The sequence below is a fragment of the Mesoplodon bidens genome, assembly GCF_964165515.1.
Source record: "Mesoplodon bidens genome assembly, chromosome: 2".
NCBI lineage: Eukaryota > Metazoa > Chordata > Mammalia > Artiodactyla > Ziphiidae > Mesoplodon > Mesoplodon bidens.
This window is the reverse complement of record NC_138177.1, coordinates 74,481,663-74,499,859: the sequence shown is the minus strand read 5'-3', so window position 1 is coordinate 74,499,859 and position 18,197 is coordinate 74,481,663. Positions and strand designations below refer to the sequence as shown.

The 18,197-nt window shown below is 53.6% G+C and overlaps 1 protein-coding gene across 3 annotated transcripts; it reads left to right on the top strand.

The window, feature by feature from the left end:
- The first annotated feature begins 3,419 nt into the window (after positions 1–3,419).
- On the top strand, positions 3,420–17,968 carry NPR1 (natriuretic peptide receptor 1). 3 transcript variants are annotated; one of them, XM_081226290.1, is made up of 22 exons: positions 3,425–4,709; positions 5,412–5,611; positions 6,047–6,160; positions 6,584–6,719; positions 7,022–7,113; positions 7,820–7,955; positions 8,527–8,611; positions 9,464–9,584; positions 10,225–10,299; positions 10,442–10,519; positions 10,928–11,032; positions 11,292–11,363; positions 11,478–11,634; positions 11,922–12,077; positions 12,318–12,486; positions 13,205–13,351; positions 13,440–13,563; positions 13,717–13,785; positions 14,069–14,243; positions 14,495–14,593; positions 17,080–17,171; positions 17,326–17,968. In XM_081226290.1, the coding sequence occupies exons 1-22, from the start codon at positions 3,998–4,000 to the stop codon at positions 17,386–17,388; spliced, it is 3,177 nt and encodes a 1,058-aa protein (XP_081082416.1). In that variant the 5' UTR covers positions 3,425–3,997; the 3' UTR covers positions 17,389–17,968. The 3 variants fall into 3 exon arrangements, with proteins under 3 accessions (XP_081082418.1, XP_081082417.1, XP_081082416.1); XM_081226291.1 differs by lacking the exon at positions 6,047–6,160 and having other exon boundaries at positions 3,424–4,709; XM_081226292.1 differs by lacking the exons at positions 14,495–14,593; positions 17,080–17,171; positions 17,326–17,968 and having other exon boundaries at positions 3,420–4,709; positions 13,717–13,933; positions 14,069–14,236.
- The last annotated feature ends 229 nt before the right edge of the window (positions 17,969–18,197 follow it).

Here is an 18,197-nt window from a genome sequence, read left to right as displayed (position 1 = left end):
AATTTAAATTCCGTATATATGTTCAATCCCACAAGACATTAATGCTTATTAATTAAAGCAGTGGTCATTAAGATTTGCCATTTTTAATGCTCTTTATTCCTTCCTGTATCCCCAACACTCATCTGGAATAATATTCCTTCCGCTTGAGAATTAGTGCCCTTCTGCTGGTGGCTAACTTTCTTGGTTTTGGTTTTTCTGAATACATCTTTATTTCACCTTTGTTTTTGAAGGACATTTTCTCTAGATATGTAATTCTAAATTGGAAGTCATTTTCTTTCAGCACATTTACATATTATTTTACTATTTTATGGCTTCCATTTTTGCTGTGAAAAAAAAGTTGTTAATCAAATGGTTGCTCCTCTGAAGGTAACCAATCCTCTTTTTACTGCCTATTTTTAAGATTTTATATTTGGTTTAATTTCCTGCAGCTTCACTCTGATGGCTCCAGGTATGGATTTTTTTTTTTTAATCTTGAGATTTGTTGAACTTCTTGAATCTGTGGCTTGATGTATTTCATTTATTTTTTAAGTTTCTCAGCCATTATCTCTTTAAATATTGCTTCTACCCTATTATTTTCCCCCTTCCTGGGCTCCAAATAAAGGTGTGTCAGACTTTCTCATGGTATCCTTTATACCTCCAACCCCCTCTTTTATGTTTTTCATTCCTTTGTATCCATGCTTCATTCTGAGTGGTTTCTTCTGTCCTTTCTTCCAATTCATTACTTACTCCTCAGTTGAGTCTAACTTGCTCTTAAACCCATGAATTGGTTCTTAATTTTGGCTTTTGACTATTTCAGGTCTGGATTTTCTGTTTACTTCTGGTTTATCCTACTCCTAGGTTTCCCCTAGGAGTGCAGCCTTTCAGGACCCTAACCCTAAATAGGAAGGTGGTTTACCTAAGTAATTACCTTTGGGGACATTTGGACTCCAAATTTTGTCTCACTTGCCCCACACGGCCTATTTTCTGCCACCAATTTTGGATCAGCAAATGACTCTAATGTAAAAGCTCTCCTACTGCTGGTCTCCTGCTTTCCTGTCCTTTCATGCTCTCACTGTCTTCTTAGTTCGTTTATTTTAAAAAGCATTTCATCTAACATTTTTAGTTGCCTGCAGCTCAGCTTGAGGATTGGACAAATTATTTAAGCCACCATTGTTGAAAGAGAAGCTCAATTACTAAGTTGGATTTCTAGTCTAGTTCTCCTGAGCTCCAGTTCCACTAATCCAATGGCCTATTGGACACCTCCAATTGGATATCTACAGGCACTTCAAAAGCAATAAACTAAAATTGTCATCTTCCCCCCGAAAACTTTCAGCTTCTTTTAGCTTCTCAACTAATGAGTCAATGTCACCTAGATTTCAGTTATTTGTATGTTCTTCCTGAATTCCAATTGATTCTACTTAAAAAGCATCTCCCTATAGTGAATAAGACTGTATTATACATTTAAAAATTTGTTAAGAGGGTAGATCTCACGCTAGGTGTTCTTAACACACACACACACACAAAAGGATACAAGGAAATGTTTGGAGGTGATAGAAATGTTTACTACCTTGGTGTTGTGGTGATGTGTTTCATGGGCATATGCATATGTCCAAACTCATCAAATTGTATACATTAAATATGTACAGCTTATGGTATATCGATCATACCTCAATAAAACTTAAAAAAAAATTTTCCAATCTATCTACCTCTATAGCCTCTGGAGCCCTCGTTATAGAACAAAGACATTATGCCTGTCCCACAAAAGCTTGCATGATCTGCCCTCTGCTGCCTTTTCTTGCCTCTCCTCCTCAGTCATTCTTACACCCATAAACCTTACATCCTAGATCAGGGTTGAAAACATGCACTGCTAATGCAGCCAGTAAAGCAAATGAGTGAACAGGGTGAATAGGAACCGTGATGAGCTAGACTCATCTCAAAGAAGTAATGGATACTTGGTTCCAGATTATTGTTCATGGAGAGATGCAGGACCTAGATTACCAGCTCTCCAATATTTCAAGACAAGTCAGAATTCCAAATATTCATGTGCCATCTGCTGATTTTAAAATGTGGGCAATTAAATTATATATATATATATATATATATATATATATATATATATATATATATATATATATATATATATAAAATATACATATATAATATATAACATATATATATTTGAGAGAGAGAATACATGCCAGACAAAACATGCCTGCCGTCTGAAGTTGGTCCGTGGGCTACTGTTTGCTCTAGACCATAAGAATATTCAAAATTCTCCTAAATATGTAGGAAACAGACTTCAATATTCTGCTGTCTCTGCACAGAATACCTTTCTCATCCTCCTACCCTTGTTGAATTATTTCTCTCTGGAGATTTTCCTGGCCCTAATGCAAGCAAAATAGCCCTTATCCGGGCCTCTTAGCAATTTACCTATCTCTCTGTTGTAGTATTTAACTATATTACATTATGGCTATTTGTCCCAAATAGAGCTCCTCAAATGTATGGACCATATATATATGATATATATGAGATACATATACATATATATACACACTCACACACATATATTTATAGTCTTAATCTTTATACCTTCAGCCGGTGCTTAACACGTACTAGGTCCTCTGGAAATCTGCAGTACGGAAGAAGTTTCCTGATCTTTGGTCTTGCCTAGGTACAGGCTTGCAGAGGTTGGCAGCGCAATACGGTCAGCGACTTCTGCCGGCCATTAGAGGGCAGACTGATTCCACAGCTCTCCGGCCCCCAGCCCAGCCGTCAAGGGCCCCAAAATACTCCCCCCAATTTACCCCTCCGCTTGTCATTTCCAACACTGTCTCCCACCGCCCCGACAAATCCCATTTTAATAATCCTCCTCTAGACAAACACACACTCACACGCCGGCAGTGACCCTGAGATCACACCTGTTCGCTCCTCCAGCCACCCGCAAGCTCTCCCTCCCCGTTCCTACAGCCATTGAGGAACTAAAGAGTTAACTCCGCCCTTCTACCTGGTCCTTTTTCTCCGCTAATCCGCTCAATCTGGAAACCGGAGGTGGGGGGTGGTGACATCCTAGATGGACTGGTTACGGGGACCCTGGATTCACCTACTTTAACGCCTTTTCCAGAAACCGTCACCCTCCCGCACCACCCCGACACACATCCAAACACTCACACTTTTTCCTGCCAAGATCCCAAACCAGCACCTCTTTCTCTCTTCCCCAGACGGAACCAGGTAGGAGGGGAGGGAAAGGTGGGGCGCAAGAGGCCCCCTGTTGCTCCCACACACTTCTCTATTCAGTTCTTCCCGACCCCGCAACAGAGCCCCTTCCACCGATGCCGCTTCTCGGAGGAGGAAGAAGTTTGGCCGCCGAGAAGCGTGAAGAGGGTCTAAAAGAAAGTGCGCGGGCTGAGAGACTCGGAAGAGCCCGCGACTTCGGGGCGGGGAGGAAGGAGTTAAAGATCCAGGATTGGTTCTAAGGTCAGGGAGTCTGGGAGGGGAAGCGGCCGGGAGGGAGGGTTCGGAGCTTGGCTTGGGTCCTCCCCAGTCCCCCCCGGACTTGGGCCGGCCGGACGCCCCTTCTGGCACACTCCCTGGGCCAGGCGCTCACGCACACATACAAACACTCACACTCCCCTTTCCCTCCCTGGCGCCCTCTCCCATCCTTCTCCACGGAGCGCTCGCTCGCGCTCTCGTTTTCTCTCTCCTAACACACACACACACACACACACACACACACACACACACGCTCTGGCTCACACTCGCGTCCTCTCGGCCCCCGCGCTCTCCTCGCACCCACCTGCTCTGCAGCGCCCTGGGCGCACCCCTCGGTCGCGCGCCCCTGGCGCTCCTGGCGCAGACTGTCACAGCTAGAGGGGGCAGCGTGCCCCGGGGTGAGCGCCCCCGCCCCGCTCGTCCTCCCTCCCACAGGGGCGCTCCTGGTGCCCAGGACGGGCCGCTGAGCCGGAGGGGACGCCAGAGGCCATGGTGGGAACGCTGGTCCGCCTCGGTGCCCGCTGAGGCCATGCCGCGCCCCGGCTGCCCCTCCGGCGCCCGCCTGCGCCTGCTTCTGCTCCTGCCGCCGCTGCTGCTGCTCCCGGGCAGCTACGCGGGCAACCTGACGGTGGCCGTGGTGCTGCCTCTGGCCAACACCTCGTACCCGTGGTCGTGGGCGCGCGTGGGACCGGCGGTGGAGCTGGCCCTGGCCCGGGTGAAGGCGCGGCCGGACCTGCTGCCGGGCTGGACAGTCCGCACGGTGCTGGGCAGCAGCGAGAGCGCGCTGGGCGTCTGCTCCGACACCGCCGCGCCCCTGGCCGCCGTGGACCTCAAGTGGGAGCACAACCCCGCGGTGTTCCTGGGCCCCGGCTGCGTGTACGCCGCCGCCCCCGTGGGCCGCTTCACTGCGCACTGGCGGGTGCCGCTGCTGACCGCCGGCGCCCCGGCGGTGGGGTTCGGGGCCAAGGACGAGTACGCGCTGACCACCCGCGCCGGGCCCAGCCATGCCAAGCTGGGCGACTTCGTGGCGGCTCTGCACCGACGGCTGGGCTGGGAGCGCCAGGCGCTAGTGCTCTACGCCTACCAGCCCCGCGACGACCAGCCCTGCTTCTTCGTGGTGGAGGGGCTGTACATGCAGGTCCGCGACCGCCTCAACATCACGGTGGACCACCTGGAGTTCGCCGAGGGCGACCGCGACCACTACACCATGCTGCTGCGCACCGTGCGACGCAAAGGCCGAGGTGAAACACGGGCACACCCATCCGGCCGCTTTGCCTCCGGGCCTTCCCCGGGACATCCTCTCTCTTCTCCGGGCCAGACTTCTCCTCCCCGCGGCTCCTCATTCCTGTCTCAGCCTCCTCCGCCCTTTCCACCTCTGCGTTTCTATTTCCCTCTCTTTCTCCATGCCCACCCCCACTTCCAGTTCCTAGGCTCTCCTCTCTTCTCACCTCTGCACTCCCCCACCTCCTTCCCACCGGTTCCTCCGGAGTTAACGGGAGGGAGAAAATGCCTCCGGCCACCATGACACTTAGTAGGGCGCCAGCTTAGTTCCTATCCCTCATCTCTCCCCCATTTTCCTTCTCTTCCCAACAGGCTTCTCCCCTCCTCCAGCTTCTCCTCCCCGTGCCTCTACATGCCCTCTCCTCTTCCAGTCCCCTCTCCAGCTGGCCCTTCTCTGCTCTCCCCCTCTCCTGACCTCACCTTGCCCACCTTTGGCTCCACTATTCCCTCTCTCCCTATCTGGGCTCCTTCCTCCTCCCCCCTCCCACCGCCTCCTCCCTCCCTTCACCTTCCTCAGCCCACAGCCCAGACTGAGCCAGGAGTTCCACTTAACTACCTCAGGGTCTCTGAATTTCCTCCCCTGGGTGCCCCGGCTTCAGTTCCCCCTCCACTCCCTGACACTTAGGCTTTTCTCTCTCTCTCTGACCCCCCTTCCTCCTCAGTTGTCTACATCTGCAGCTCCCCAGATACCTTCAGAACCCTGATGCTTCTGGCCCTGGAAGCTGGCCTGAGTGGGGAGGACTATGTTTTCTTCCACCTGGACCTCTTTGGGCAAAGCCTGCAAGGAGCACATGGCCTTGCTCCCCACAGGCCCTGGGAGAGAGGGGATGGGCAGGATGTCAGTGCCCACCAGGCCTTTCAGGTGAGTGTTCAGATTAGAAGCCCAGGCTGTGGGGCTCTGGGCTGGTGGCACACTGTTTCTGGGTCCTGGGTCCCTCAGTGTCTGAAAGGATTCCAGAAAAGAGGTTCTGGATGCTCATAGAGAGTTAGGTGACAAAGGGCAGGGGGCTGGGGCAAGGGGTATATAGAGGGCCAGGGGACTTCAGAACCTGGAGGCTAAAAAGATGAGAGAATGCCCTTGAGGTGGGATAGTGTTCACATCTCACAGACCATCTGGACTTGGAAAAGCCATCCCAGTTCATCCCCTGCTTTGAAGCAGGCAGCACCTCGTGCAGGACATAGGGTCCAATTTGACCTTGAGCAAGTAAAGATGCAGCTCTGGGAGGTGGGCACCCAGGGTACTGGCAGGACTGGAGTCAGCACCCAGCTCTCCCCTCTCCACTGACCCCTTCCTCAGGCCGCCAAAATCATTACATATAAAGAGCCGGATAATCCTGAGTACTTGGAATTCCTACAGAAGCTAAAACACTTGGCCCATGAGCAGTTCAACTTCACCATGGAGGATGGCCTGGTAGGAGGGGTTCCTGGGACCCTGCAGCGTGGACCTCCAGCCCCCAGTTCACAGCCCTCTGCCAGTCGCCGCCCTGCTCTCTCAGCCATCCCCGTATTCCCAGGTCTCCCCTTCTTTCCCTTCCCATTGTTCCCGTATCTCTCCTGATGATGGAGGGGGGCATTGACAAGTTGTTCAATCTCTGAAACTCAAATCCTTATCAGTGAAATGAGGATGCTACGTCCTGCCCTATCTGCCTAGCAGGATTCAGAAGCAGTGATATATGTGGAGGCATCTTACAAGTAGTAAAATCTCTCTGTGCTGTGAGCGTGTTTTCTCCCAACCTCTTCTGAGCTCCCAGTGCCTCCCATTCCCCACCCCACAGCGCCCCACTCTGTGCCCTTCATACATCCCACCCCAGCCCAGATCTGCCTGCCCCTGCAGGTGAACACCATCCCAGCGTCCTTCCACGACGGGCTCCTGCTCTATGTCCAGGCAGTGTCGGAGACTCTAGCACATGGGGGAACTGTCACCGATGGGGAGGGCATCACTCAGCGGATGTGGAACCGAAGCTTCCAAGGTCAGGCACTGGAGGTGGCAGGAATGGGCTACCTTGGGGTGCCCCAGGCACGAAGCAGTGAGAAGCCCCTAGCCCTGCAGTGCAGGTACTCACTTGCCCACACCAGTCTCTTCTACCCCAACCATTCCTGCTGCTGAAATGTCTGTCTGTTTTACCATATATATATATATATATATATATATATATATACATATTTGGAAGGCAAGACAGAGAAGATCAAAAGATCAACAGACAGAGATGAGGTGTAGGACCCATGACATTCCACCCTGTCAAAACACAGCCATCTTCCTCCATACCCCCAGGTGTGACAGGATACCTGAAAATGGACAGCAATGGAGATCGGGAGACCGACTTCTCCCTCTGGGATATGGATCCTGACACTGGCACCTTCAGGGTAAGTTTGTGCCCCCAGAAGACAGTGCCAACTGGGAATGACATTTCACCCTCCCACCACCCTGGATAAGGGAGAGCCCTGGATAAAAGAGATGCAGCCAATCTGGAGGAGCAACCAGAATGATAGGGACTCACAGGTGTTATCCTTGGGGAACCCCATGTCTGAGGAGGGAGCACAGTGCTGCCCTCAGGAAACTCCATGTCTCCAAAGGCAGGCAGGATCCCCTCCCAGCAGAGACAGACTGACTCAGGGCCAAGATGAATGCACATCATATTGCTCTATAAGTGCAACAGGAGCAGAAAGGGATTGAGACCACAGGCACCAAGGAGCAGATCATCCAGGGAAGGCTTCCTGGACGAGGGGTACCTGGATTAGGCCTGGGAATGTGGACTGAGAACACTGCATTTTCCTATTTCCTGTGTGCTTCAATCCAAGATTATAAACTCCCTGAGTGTAGGGCTGTGATTCTATACAGAGTTTTCTTTATAAAACCCTTAAGTCATTTTCAAGCTTGTCCACTCTGATAACATGGGGCATGGGTATGAGGCTCTCTGTATCCAGCCATGGCAGGGACTCGTTGAATAGTTGACAGTGCAGACACAGTCCCTGGCAGCAGAGATGGGGCAGGTGGGGGGCAGAATTTCTCCCTTGGACGGGAGGCCTCACCAAGGGCCCTTGCCCACTGACCGTTCCTGCCCTCCTATAGGTTGTTCTGAACTTCAACGGAACCTCCCAAGAGCTGGTGACCGTGTCAGGGCGCAAATTGAACTGGCCTCTGGGGTATCCACCTCCTGATGTCCCCAAATGTGGTTTTGACAATGAGGACCCAGCCTGCAACCAAGGTGACTGCCCCTTGCCTTCCAAGCCTCCATTATGGAGATGCTGCATCCTTCCTGCTCGGGGAGTCAAATACGTGCTCCTCTCCCACACTGAGGGACTCTTCAGAGACTCCTCTTGCCTTTTTCTTCCCTTCATCCATCATCCCAGTTCACTGATTGAATATTTTTTTAAACTTTTAATTTTATTTCATTATTATATTACTTTTATTTATTTATTTATTGGCTGTGTTGGGTCTTCGTTGCTGTGCACGGGTTTTGTCTAGTTGTGGCGAGCGGGGGCTACTCTTTGTTGCGGCGCATTGGCAGGCGGATTCTTAACCACTGCGCCACCAGGGAAGTCCCTGATTGAATATTAAAAGTTTCTTCAGGGACTTCCCTGGTGGTCCAGTGGTTCGGACTCCACGCTTCCACTTCCGGGGGCCTGGGTTCGATCCCTGGTCAGGGAACTAAGATCCCACATGCCTGTGCGGTGCAGCCAAAAAAATCTAAAAATAAAAAAAATAAAGGTTCTTCCTCCTGCTGTCCAATGTCTAACCCAAATCTCTCTTGCTGCAACTTGGACTCTCCCCTACAGACCACTTTTCCACCCTGGAGGTGCTGGCTTTGGTGGGCAGCCTCTTCCTGCTCAGCATTCTGATCGTCTCCTTCTTCATATACAGGTAAGCCTTGGAATGAGGATGGTGATTGAGGCTGGGAGACCTAAAGAACCAATAGCAGAGGAGGTGGCAGGGACCCAGAGGGAAGAGGGAGGGGTAAAGGGACAGCACAGCAAGGCCCAGGGAGATGGGGGAGAGAAGAGACTAAAAAGCCTCAGGACACCTGGAAGAGAGAAGGAGGAGGGGACAGAGGTGAAGTGGCCAGGGAGGATCCGGGAGATCCAAGAAGGAGCAGATCTGTTGGGGGCATCATAGGGTGTGGATTCCGGCTTGAGGCTCCTTTATCCTCCCTTCCTGCTTGTACAGACCAGATGGGAAGCAGTGGTCCAACACCTGTGGGGTTGGGCCCATATTAGTTGAGCAGGGATGAAGGATCTGCTGTGTACCAAGTGCTGAACCCAGAGTGGAGGAGAGAGAGAAGGAAGCCCCACTCCTGCCTTCCAGTGGGAGGCTGACAGGAAAATGCAGGAAAAGTTAAAGACAGAGGGAAGCAAGGAGGGAGAGAAGGAAATCAATGCTGGTCAAGCATATACTGTGTGCCAGGCACTTCCACACACAGTTTTTCTTTTCATTCTTATAACAATGCTTTGAAATAAATGTCGAGGTCCCCAATTTCCAAATGAGGACATTTAGACATGAACCTGAGACTCAGAGAAGTGGAGTGACTACCCCAAGGTCCCCAGTGAGGCAGAATTTCACCCAAGCCTCCTGACTTTCAGCCAAGAGGATGTTAATTGCCCCACCCATCTCTTAGCAACTGCAGTGGTCCCAGGGCTCTGAGGAGAGGCTGCTGAGCACCCCCAACCCTGGGTCAGGGGCTCAGACATGGACTTAGGTGCACATTTCATGCCTCAGAAAGATGCAGCTGGAGAAGGAACTGGCCTCAGAGCTGTGGCGGGTGCGTTGGGAGGACCTGCAACCCAGTAGCCTAGAGAGGCACCTCCGGAGTGCAGGCAGCCGGCTGACCCTGAGCGGGGTAAGAACTCCGGTACTGGGGGAAGGGGACAGAGTTGGAAATGGGCATGTGGGTGCCTGATGGGTAGGGTAAAGAGCAGGCTTCTAGTCCCAGCCCTGCCTTCACTTGCCGTATGACCTTGGGCAAGTCACATTCCCTCTCTGAGACTACCGCAGGTAATGATTACATCTACAGAGCTCCCTCACAGGGCTCTTTCAAAAGTTAGAGATAGCATATGTGAAAATACATTTTATTTTTATTTTTTTATTTGTTTGTTTTTTTGTATAATCATCTGAAACTTTCTGCATATGTTTTTTTTAATTGGGTTATAGTTGTTTTACAACGTTGTGTTAGTTTATACTGTACAGCGAAGTAGTAGAGTTCCCTGTGCTATTCAGCATGTTCTTATTAGTTATCTATTTTATACATATTAGTGTATATATGTCAATCCCAATCTCCCAGTTCATCTCACCCCCCACACCCCACACCCCTGAAAATACATTTTAAAAAAGTAAATAAATGAGGAAGGGATTTTATGATGTGGAATGAGAGGCAGGGCGACACAAAGATAAGGCAGGGTAGTGAAGACCAGAGCTCAAGCAACCAGGATGGAGAGCCGGGCCCGTGGGCTGACCACCCCTCCTGCACTCCGTCCCTTCAGAGAGGCTCCAATTACGGCTCCCTGCTGACCACAGAGGGCCAGTTCCAAATCTTTGCCAAGACAGCATATTATAAGGTGGGTCTGGGGAAAGACCACTGGTCCTCAGGACTGGGGCAGGGCTTTCCTATGATGGAGGACTGGAGATGGTCTTAGCACAGGGGTGGGCTGTCGGGGCTGGGCCATCCCCTTGCAGTGACAATCTCCATTCCTCACTCAGGGCAACCTCGTGGCTGTGAAACGTGTGAACCGTAAACGCATTGAGCTGACGCGGGAAGTCCTGTTTGAGCTGAAGCATGTAATGTGGGGAGGGAGGCAATGGCCTGGGGAAGAATCTAGGGACACAGGGGAGGTTGGCCAACAGAATGGGTATGGAGGGACTGCAGGGTATCCTAGGAAGGGATGAGCACTGTAGCCCTGGGATGGGCCCTTGCGTATTGTGGGTAGGAGTAGGGGAATCATAGAAGGGAGAAGCGCTGGAGATTTTGTAGGGGCTCCACTGGATGGGCTTAGGAAGCAGAGGGAGTAGGGAGCAGGTTCTAGGGAAGGGTTCTTTAGAACAGGAGTGGGAATCACCGAGGGAGGTCCTAGAATGTCTGCAGAGAATGCATAGGGACTTAAGGAGAATGAGGGGTCCCCAAGGGTGGGGGAAACTTGGCAAGGAGTGAGGTCTCCGTCAGGCTCTGATGCTGGCTTTCACCTGCAGATGCGGGATGTGCAGAACGAACACCTGACCAGGTTTGTGGGGGCCTGCACTGACCCCCCCAACATCTGTATCCTCACAGAGTACTGTCCCCGTGGGAGCTTGCAGGTGAGGTGACAAGGGAGTGTCAGGACAACTAGTTCTAGCTGTGGGTCTGCCCCTGACTCAACATAAGGCCCTGGGCAAGCCTCTCCTTCTTTCTGACCTTTATTTTCCCCATCTATAAAATGGGAGTGGGGGGAGGGTGGTGGCACTAGAGTAGATCCAAAGCTTTGTCCCGTTCTGCCAGTTTATGTCAGTGGAACCCCTGCACTCCTCCTCCTGGGGGCATGTGCAGGGTATAGGGCTGACTCTCACTGCCCAGCAGGACATCCTGGAGAACGAGAGCATCACCCTGGACTGGATGTTCCGGTACTCGCTCACCCATGACATCGTCAAGGTAGGCCCAAAAGGGCCCACTGGGTGTGGGGGGAGGGGCCAGGCAGTCTTCTCCCCTGGCTGTGGTTGGAGGTCTCACTCATGTCCAAGACCCCTGCCTCCCCAAATTCCCCAGGGTATGCTGTTCCTGCACAATGGGGCCATTTGTTCCCATGGGAACCTCAAGTCATCCAACTGTGTGGTAGACGGGCGCTTCGTGCTCAAGATCACTGACTACGGGCTGGAGAGCTTCAGGGACCCAGAGCCCGAGCAAGGACACACCCTCTATGCCAGTGAGCCCCGACCTGACTCTGACCCCTAACACCACCCCCAGCACAGCCCAGTGGGGAGGCTGATGCCTGGCCTGTGATGGGCTCGGGCCCACCTTTCCTGACTCCCTGCTCAATTTATCATCAGTAGAAAGTGGAGTCAGACAAAATGGTCTCAAGGCCCCTTCTAGCCCTAGCACCCCCTGTGATGTCTCCAGATCAGTCCCAGTCACATCCTCTGGGACCTTGTTTCCCCTCATCCCTTAACTTTGGGGCCCTTCACCCTGTGACTCCTGACCTCTGACCTGCAGAAAAGTTGTGGACAGCCCCTGAGCTCCTGCGAGTGGCCTCACCCCCTGCCCGGGGCTCCCAGGCTGGTGACGTGTACAGCTTTGGGATCATCCTTCAGGAGATTGCCCTGAGGAGTGGTGTCTTCCATGTGGAAGGTTTGGACCTCAGTCCCAAAGGTGAGAGGGCCGTGCTTTCCCCTAATGCTGCCACACTCAACTAACCCCAGCTCCAGAGAGATGGAACCCTGGAAATGCCACCACCCTTTGCTCCACTGCTGCCAGTGACCCTGAGCATGACTAGCCCAGTTCCCTGCAGGGCTCCCCTGCCCCGTGCCCTGGTCCTGGACCTCCCCACCCTGTTTCTCAACAGGCCCCGGGCTGAACCTACCCCTCGGCCTCTCTTCCCCCACCACACAGAGATCATCGAGCGTGTGACTCGGGGCGAGCAGCCCCCCTTCCGGCCCTCCCTAGCCCTGCAGAGTCACCTGGAGGAACTGGGGCAGCTGATGCAGCGCTGCTGGGCCGAGGACCCGCAGGAGCGGCCACCCTTCCAACAGATCCGCCTGATGCTGCGCAAATTTAACAGGTCGCTGGCATTAGTCCTGGATCCTCCCAGCCTCTTTTACCCCCCAGAGCGACCGCGTGCCTCACACTTAAGTCTTATCCCTGTGGTGGCAGAGCCCTCACACAGCCCCCACATACACAGCCTGCTCCAGCCCGCCACAGCCTCGCAGCCCCCTCTGTGAATACTGTAGGACCCAGCTGGTCCCACAGTCCCCTACCTCTCATACCCCGCTCCTCCAGCGGCCCCTACTCCATCAGCCTTCAGTGGCCACAGAGTAAATGGCTTCCCACCTCCTCCCTACACCTCTCTGCCCTCCGTGGGACCTCCCACCCGGCCCTTTGATCCCCTTTCCCAGTGTGCCCCTGGGGGCCGGTTCCTCCAGGCACACCCCTCTGCCAGCCTGTGTGCCCTCACTCCGTTCTCAACTGGCCCCTGTCCCTTTCTGCCTCTTCTACCTCCTTCTAAGCCACTTGTGTTCAACAGAGATGTTCAAAATAGCCAATACGTCTGAAGCTTGATACTTGACCCTGGGGTCTCAGGGATGAATTGGACTTTCCTCTGACCCCTTTCCCCTGCCACCCCCATCCTGCTGTGCCTCCCAACCCTGACTCTCGTCAGGGACCCCACTGCAGTGGGCTGACATTAAGCCTGGGTAGGGTGAGAGCCTGGGGGAGGCGCTTCAGGGTAGGGTGTGCCGCTCCTTTCTCACCACCACCCCTTCCGCCGCCCCTGTCCCCAGAGAGAACAGCAGCAACATCCTGGATAACCTGCTGTCGCGCATGGAACAGTACGCCAACAACCTGGAAGAGCTGGTGGAGGAGCGGACCCAGGCCTACCTGGAGGAGAAGCGCAAGGCGGAGGCCCTGCTCTACCAGATTCTGCCTCAGTGAGTGCCCGTGCTTGGTGCTCCCACCACCCCACCTGTCCCAGCCCCACCTCACCTTCTGATCCTGCACCTGTCCCTGACCCCTCAGCTCAGTGGCTGAGCAGCTGAAGCGTGGGGAGACGGTCCAGGCCGAAGCCTTTGACAGCGTCACCATCTACTTCAGCGACATTGTGGGTTTCACAGCCCTGTCGGCGGAGAGCACGCCCATGCAGGTGAGTCAGGCACAGCCCCAGGTGTCAGAGCAGCCAGGTGTGCTTGGCTTGGCACCTCCGTCCCACAGGCCTGCCTTCTGGTTCCGCTTCTCCCACCCGAGCCCAGGTGGGGCCCCTGACTCCCCACCCGTTTTAGCTTCTCTTGTCTTCCAGGTGGTGACCCTGCTCAACGACCTGTACACGTGCTTTGACGCTGTCATAGACAACTTTGATGTCTACAAGGTGAGACAAGATGGGAGGGGACAGACAGACGGATGTGGAAGGCAGAAGGACATAGTCTTAAGCAAGAAGACCAAGAGACATGGACAAAGACAGTGTCACAGGGAGGTGTCACAGGGAGACCCAGGAACAGGCAGAAAAACCACGCGGCGTATGGGGGATGAGCGAACACAGTGGCTGGTAGATGAGGGGTGGGGACAGGAAGGCGGTGCCCACAGTGTGGGGGCCGCACCGGGAGGAGAAAGTTCCAGTCCTCAGGTCCGGCACCCTCTCGCGGCCCTCACAGGTGGAGACCATTGGTGACGCCTACATGGTGGTGTCCGGGCTCCCAGTGCGGAACGGGAGGCTGCACGCCCGCGAGGTGGCCCGCATGGCCCTGGCGCTGCTGGACGCGGTGCGCTCCTTCCGCATCCGCCACCGGCCCCAGGAGCAGCTGCGCTTGCGCATCGGCATCCACACAGGTGAGGCCGCCGGAGGGGCGGGGAGGGGGCTCCCACAGGCTGGAGCTGCAGATGAGAGACGAGCCGGCCGCGTCGCCACCGCTCCTCGTGCGCGCTTAACACGCACACCTCTGGGCTCCCACCGACCGCAGGTCCCACCTGCTGCCTCTCCTGGAGCGCCCTAGCCCCGTCCTATGGCCACCCTCCGTTCCTCCTGCCTACTTCCCTAAACTGATGGGCTTCCCTCACTGATGGGCTTCCACTCCCTCCAGGACCCGTGTGTGCAGGTGTGGTAGGGCTGAAGATGCCCCGTTACTGTCTTTTTGGTGACACAGTCAATACGGCCTCAAGAATGGAGTCTAACGGGGAAGGTATGCTGGGTCCCCGAGGCGGGACAGGGAGGGCAGGGTGGCTGTGGCTGAGGAAGTCTCTCCTGGCAGCGGGTGCCTATCCAATCCATGTTCTCTCTCCTCCCAGGCTCCCTTTTCATAAGGGTTCAACCTGGCCGCATCACCTTGAATCTAATCAGAGACTCAGGTCCCAGCTGCGCCCTCTTGGCAAATGATTGAAAAGTCTTTCCAGGCCAATGTCCAGCAGTTCCCAGCTGGGAGCTACCTTTAGGGCCCTCTTGGGTGTGGTAAAAAGGGCTCCAGAGCAGCCCACTTGGGTGTGAATCTCAGCTCTACAACCGACTCAGCTGTGTCAGTTTGCTACACCTCCCTGAGCCTCTGTTTTCCTCACCTGGAAAATGAGAATTAAATATCTACCTCAGAAGAGTTACGTGAGAAAGTCATATAACACGACTAGCAGATAATTGTCATTCAACTTTTCTGAGCCTTAGCTGTTTATCCTTTTTTTTTTTTTTTTTTTGCGGTACGTGGGCCTCTCACTGTTGCGGCCTCTCCCGTTGCGGAGCACAGGCTCCGGACGCCCAGGCTCAGCGGCCATGGCTCACGGGCCCAGCTGCTACGCGGCATGTGGGATCTTCCCAGACCAGGGCACGAACTCATGTCCCCTGCATCGGCAGGCGGACTCTCAACCACTGCGCCACCAGGGGAGCCCTGTTTATCCTTTTTTTAAAAAAATTAATTAATTTATTGATTTATGGCTGCCTTGGGTCTTCGTTGCTGCACGCGGGCTTTGTCTAGTTGTGGCAAGTGGAGGCTAGTCTTAGTTGCGGTGCGCCGGCTTCTCATTCTGGTGGCTTCTCTTGTTGCAGAGCAGGGACTCTAGGTGTGCGGGCTTCAGTAGTTGTGGCACTCGGGCTTCAGTAGTTGTGGTTCGCGGCCTCTGGAGCACAGGCTCAGTAGTTGTGGCTCACAGGCTTCGTTGCTCCGCAGCATGTGGGATCTTCCCAGACCAGGGCTCGAACCCGTGTCCCCTGCATTGGCGGGCAGATTCTTAACCACTGCGCCACCAGGGAAGTCCCTGTTTATCTTTAAAATGATGCCTGTCTTAGTGTTCTAAGAAACATAGCCCAACCCCTGGAACACAGTAGGTACCTAATAAATGCTTGCTCCCACCTCTTCCCTTGGGCTTGCTTCCTGTTGACCTTCTGCCTCCTGCTGTAGTCAACACAATTCAATTCAGTAAATATTTATTGAGCAACTACTGAGTACCAGGCCTTGGAATACTAAGACAACCCAGACCAAAGTTTGCTAGGGAGTCCACGCGGACTCCAGCTAAGCCTCGTGGTGGGCAAAGGGCTACTTGGGAGCCCAGAGGGGGTCTGGTTCAGCAGATATTCCCTGGGCACTGTGTTGAGGTCGTCGAGGTGGGAGAAAACTTCTCACTGAGGTTCAGTCCTCAAGGAGCACATTCTCAGAAATCGTTTAACAGCAGAAAAGGGCCTCTGCGATGCAGACCCCAGGAGTGGTAGGGGCGAGTTCAGAGGGAGGTCAAAGAAGGGCTGTGGGGGGGTTCCCTGGTCGTGCAGTGGTTGAGAGTCCGCCTGCCGATGCAGGGGACACGGGTTCGTGCCCCGGTCCAGGAAGATCCCACATGCCGCGGAGCGGCTGGGCCCGTGAGCCATGGTCGCTGAGCCTGTGCGTCCGGAGCCTGTGCTCCACAACGGGAGAGGCCGCAACAGTGAGAGGCCCGTGTACCGCAAAAAAAAAAAAAAAAAAAAGAAGGGCTGTGGGGAATGGCAGTCAGGAGTCAGGAGTCTGGGCAGACCTCAGCAGATTTGGGCAGGTCTCCTCCCCGAGGCCTGGGCTCCCTCAGCCCTGAAATGAGGGTGTTGAGTTAAGAAACGATGATAGCAAACACTCGTATAGTGCCTCCTAAGTGCCAGACTCTTTCAAAATATGTAATAAATAATGTTAAATTTAATCCTCACTAGAAGGCTTTGAGATGCGTCCTGTTGCTATCAGCATTTTGTAGAGTAGGAAACTGAGGCACAGATAGTTTATACTAGTTACCCAAGCTAGTGTCCAAGCTAGGATTCATACTAGGCAGAGCAGGCTCCAATGTCTGAGCTCCTGACCACTACACTCTCCTGTCTGTCTAGAGCCTGGTGATGCTCTGGAGTGCAGTCCAATAGAACTTTCTGCAGTAATGGAAATGTTCTATAAGCTGTGCTGTCCAATATGGTAGCCTCTGAGGCATTGCATTTTTCACTATATTTCAATTACAGTTTAAATAACCACATGTGACTAGTGGCTTTCATGGTGGACAACACAGTTCTAGAGTTCTTAAGAGAGAGGCCCGTGTAGTCAGACACTACATGGAGGGGGTGGGACTTTGAATTAGGAGGCTTTCTGGGCCAAAGGAAGGAGGGAGAGCATCTTTCTAGCCCCACAGTCCCTGATCTCCTGCTCCCATCTCTTGCCTCTCTCATCTCCCTTCTCCTACCCAGCCCTGAAGATCCACTTGTCTTCTGAGACCAAGGCTGTCCTGGAGGAGTTTGGTGGTTTCGAGCTGGAGCTTCGAGGGGATGTAGAAATGAAGGTAGAAAAGGAAGTCCCTACCCTTACCACCCCTTAGGGTCCCCGAAGGGCTTACCCTCCCCCAGGCCCCTTAGCTCAAGCAGCCAACCCCACTCCCAACATTTGGGAAAGTAGATGAGTCACTCCCCACCCCAAACTCCTCTTTTTCCCTCCAGGGCAAAGGCAAAGTTCGGACCTACTGGCTACTGGGGGAGCGGGCAAGTAGCACCCGAGGCTGACCTGGCCTTCCACACCTCCCTTCCCTGTGCCAGAGGGGATAGAGAGGTGCCAGGCCTCAGCCTCGCCTGCAGTATCCCCACCATTGCCAAAAAGTAGTTTGAACAGCTCAGATGTGCAGACCCCAGTGGAGACACCAGGCATTACCTCTGAAAGTGGACTGGTATTGGGGAGAACTTGGAGCTCACAGGACTGGACCAAAACTCACAGCCATGCCCAGGGACACACACACACACACACACGTAGGCACACGCACCCACTCTCTACCCTGACTCAGGCCAGGCCAGGCTGGGATATGGATTCCTGGATCCTCCTGCCCCTCCCTGTGCCCTCTTCCCTCAACCTTGCTACACTGTGACTTTTATGGGGAGGAGGAAAAGGAAAAGGGATTATAGGTGAATCAAGGGGCGGGGGGGAGTCCACATCTGGGCCTAGCCCAAATGGGCCACAAACACCCACCCTGTCCCCCACCACCCAACCTAGGATGCAATGCACAGGGGAGAAAGGGAAGGACAGAGGGCTGTGGGCTTGTGTGCCTTGCTTCTCCTGTGAATGGAGACCATTAAATCTTTATTCCAGTGACAGTGTCTTTTCTTGCGGGAGAGCGGGTTGCCAGAAAACACAGCCATATTCTCCATCCTGTGCTTCAAATAAGGTGTTTCTCAAGTCGGAATGCAGTATCTGAAGAAGGCTGCAGTTCCCCTTCCGTTTTGAGGAGCCGGTGTAACAGCCTGCGAATTACCCCAGCAGTGCTGATGCTGTTGGTCTCAGGACCCATTTACTCCCTTAAAAGCTACTGAGGGCCCCAAAG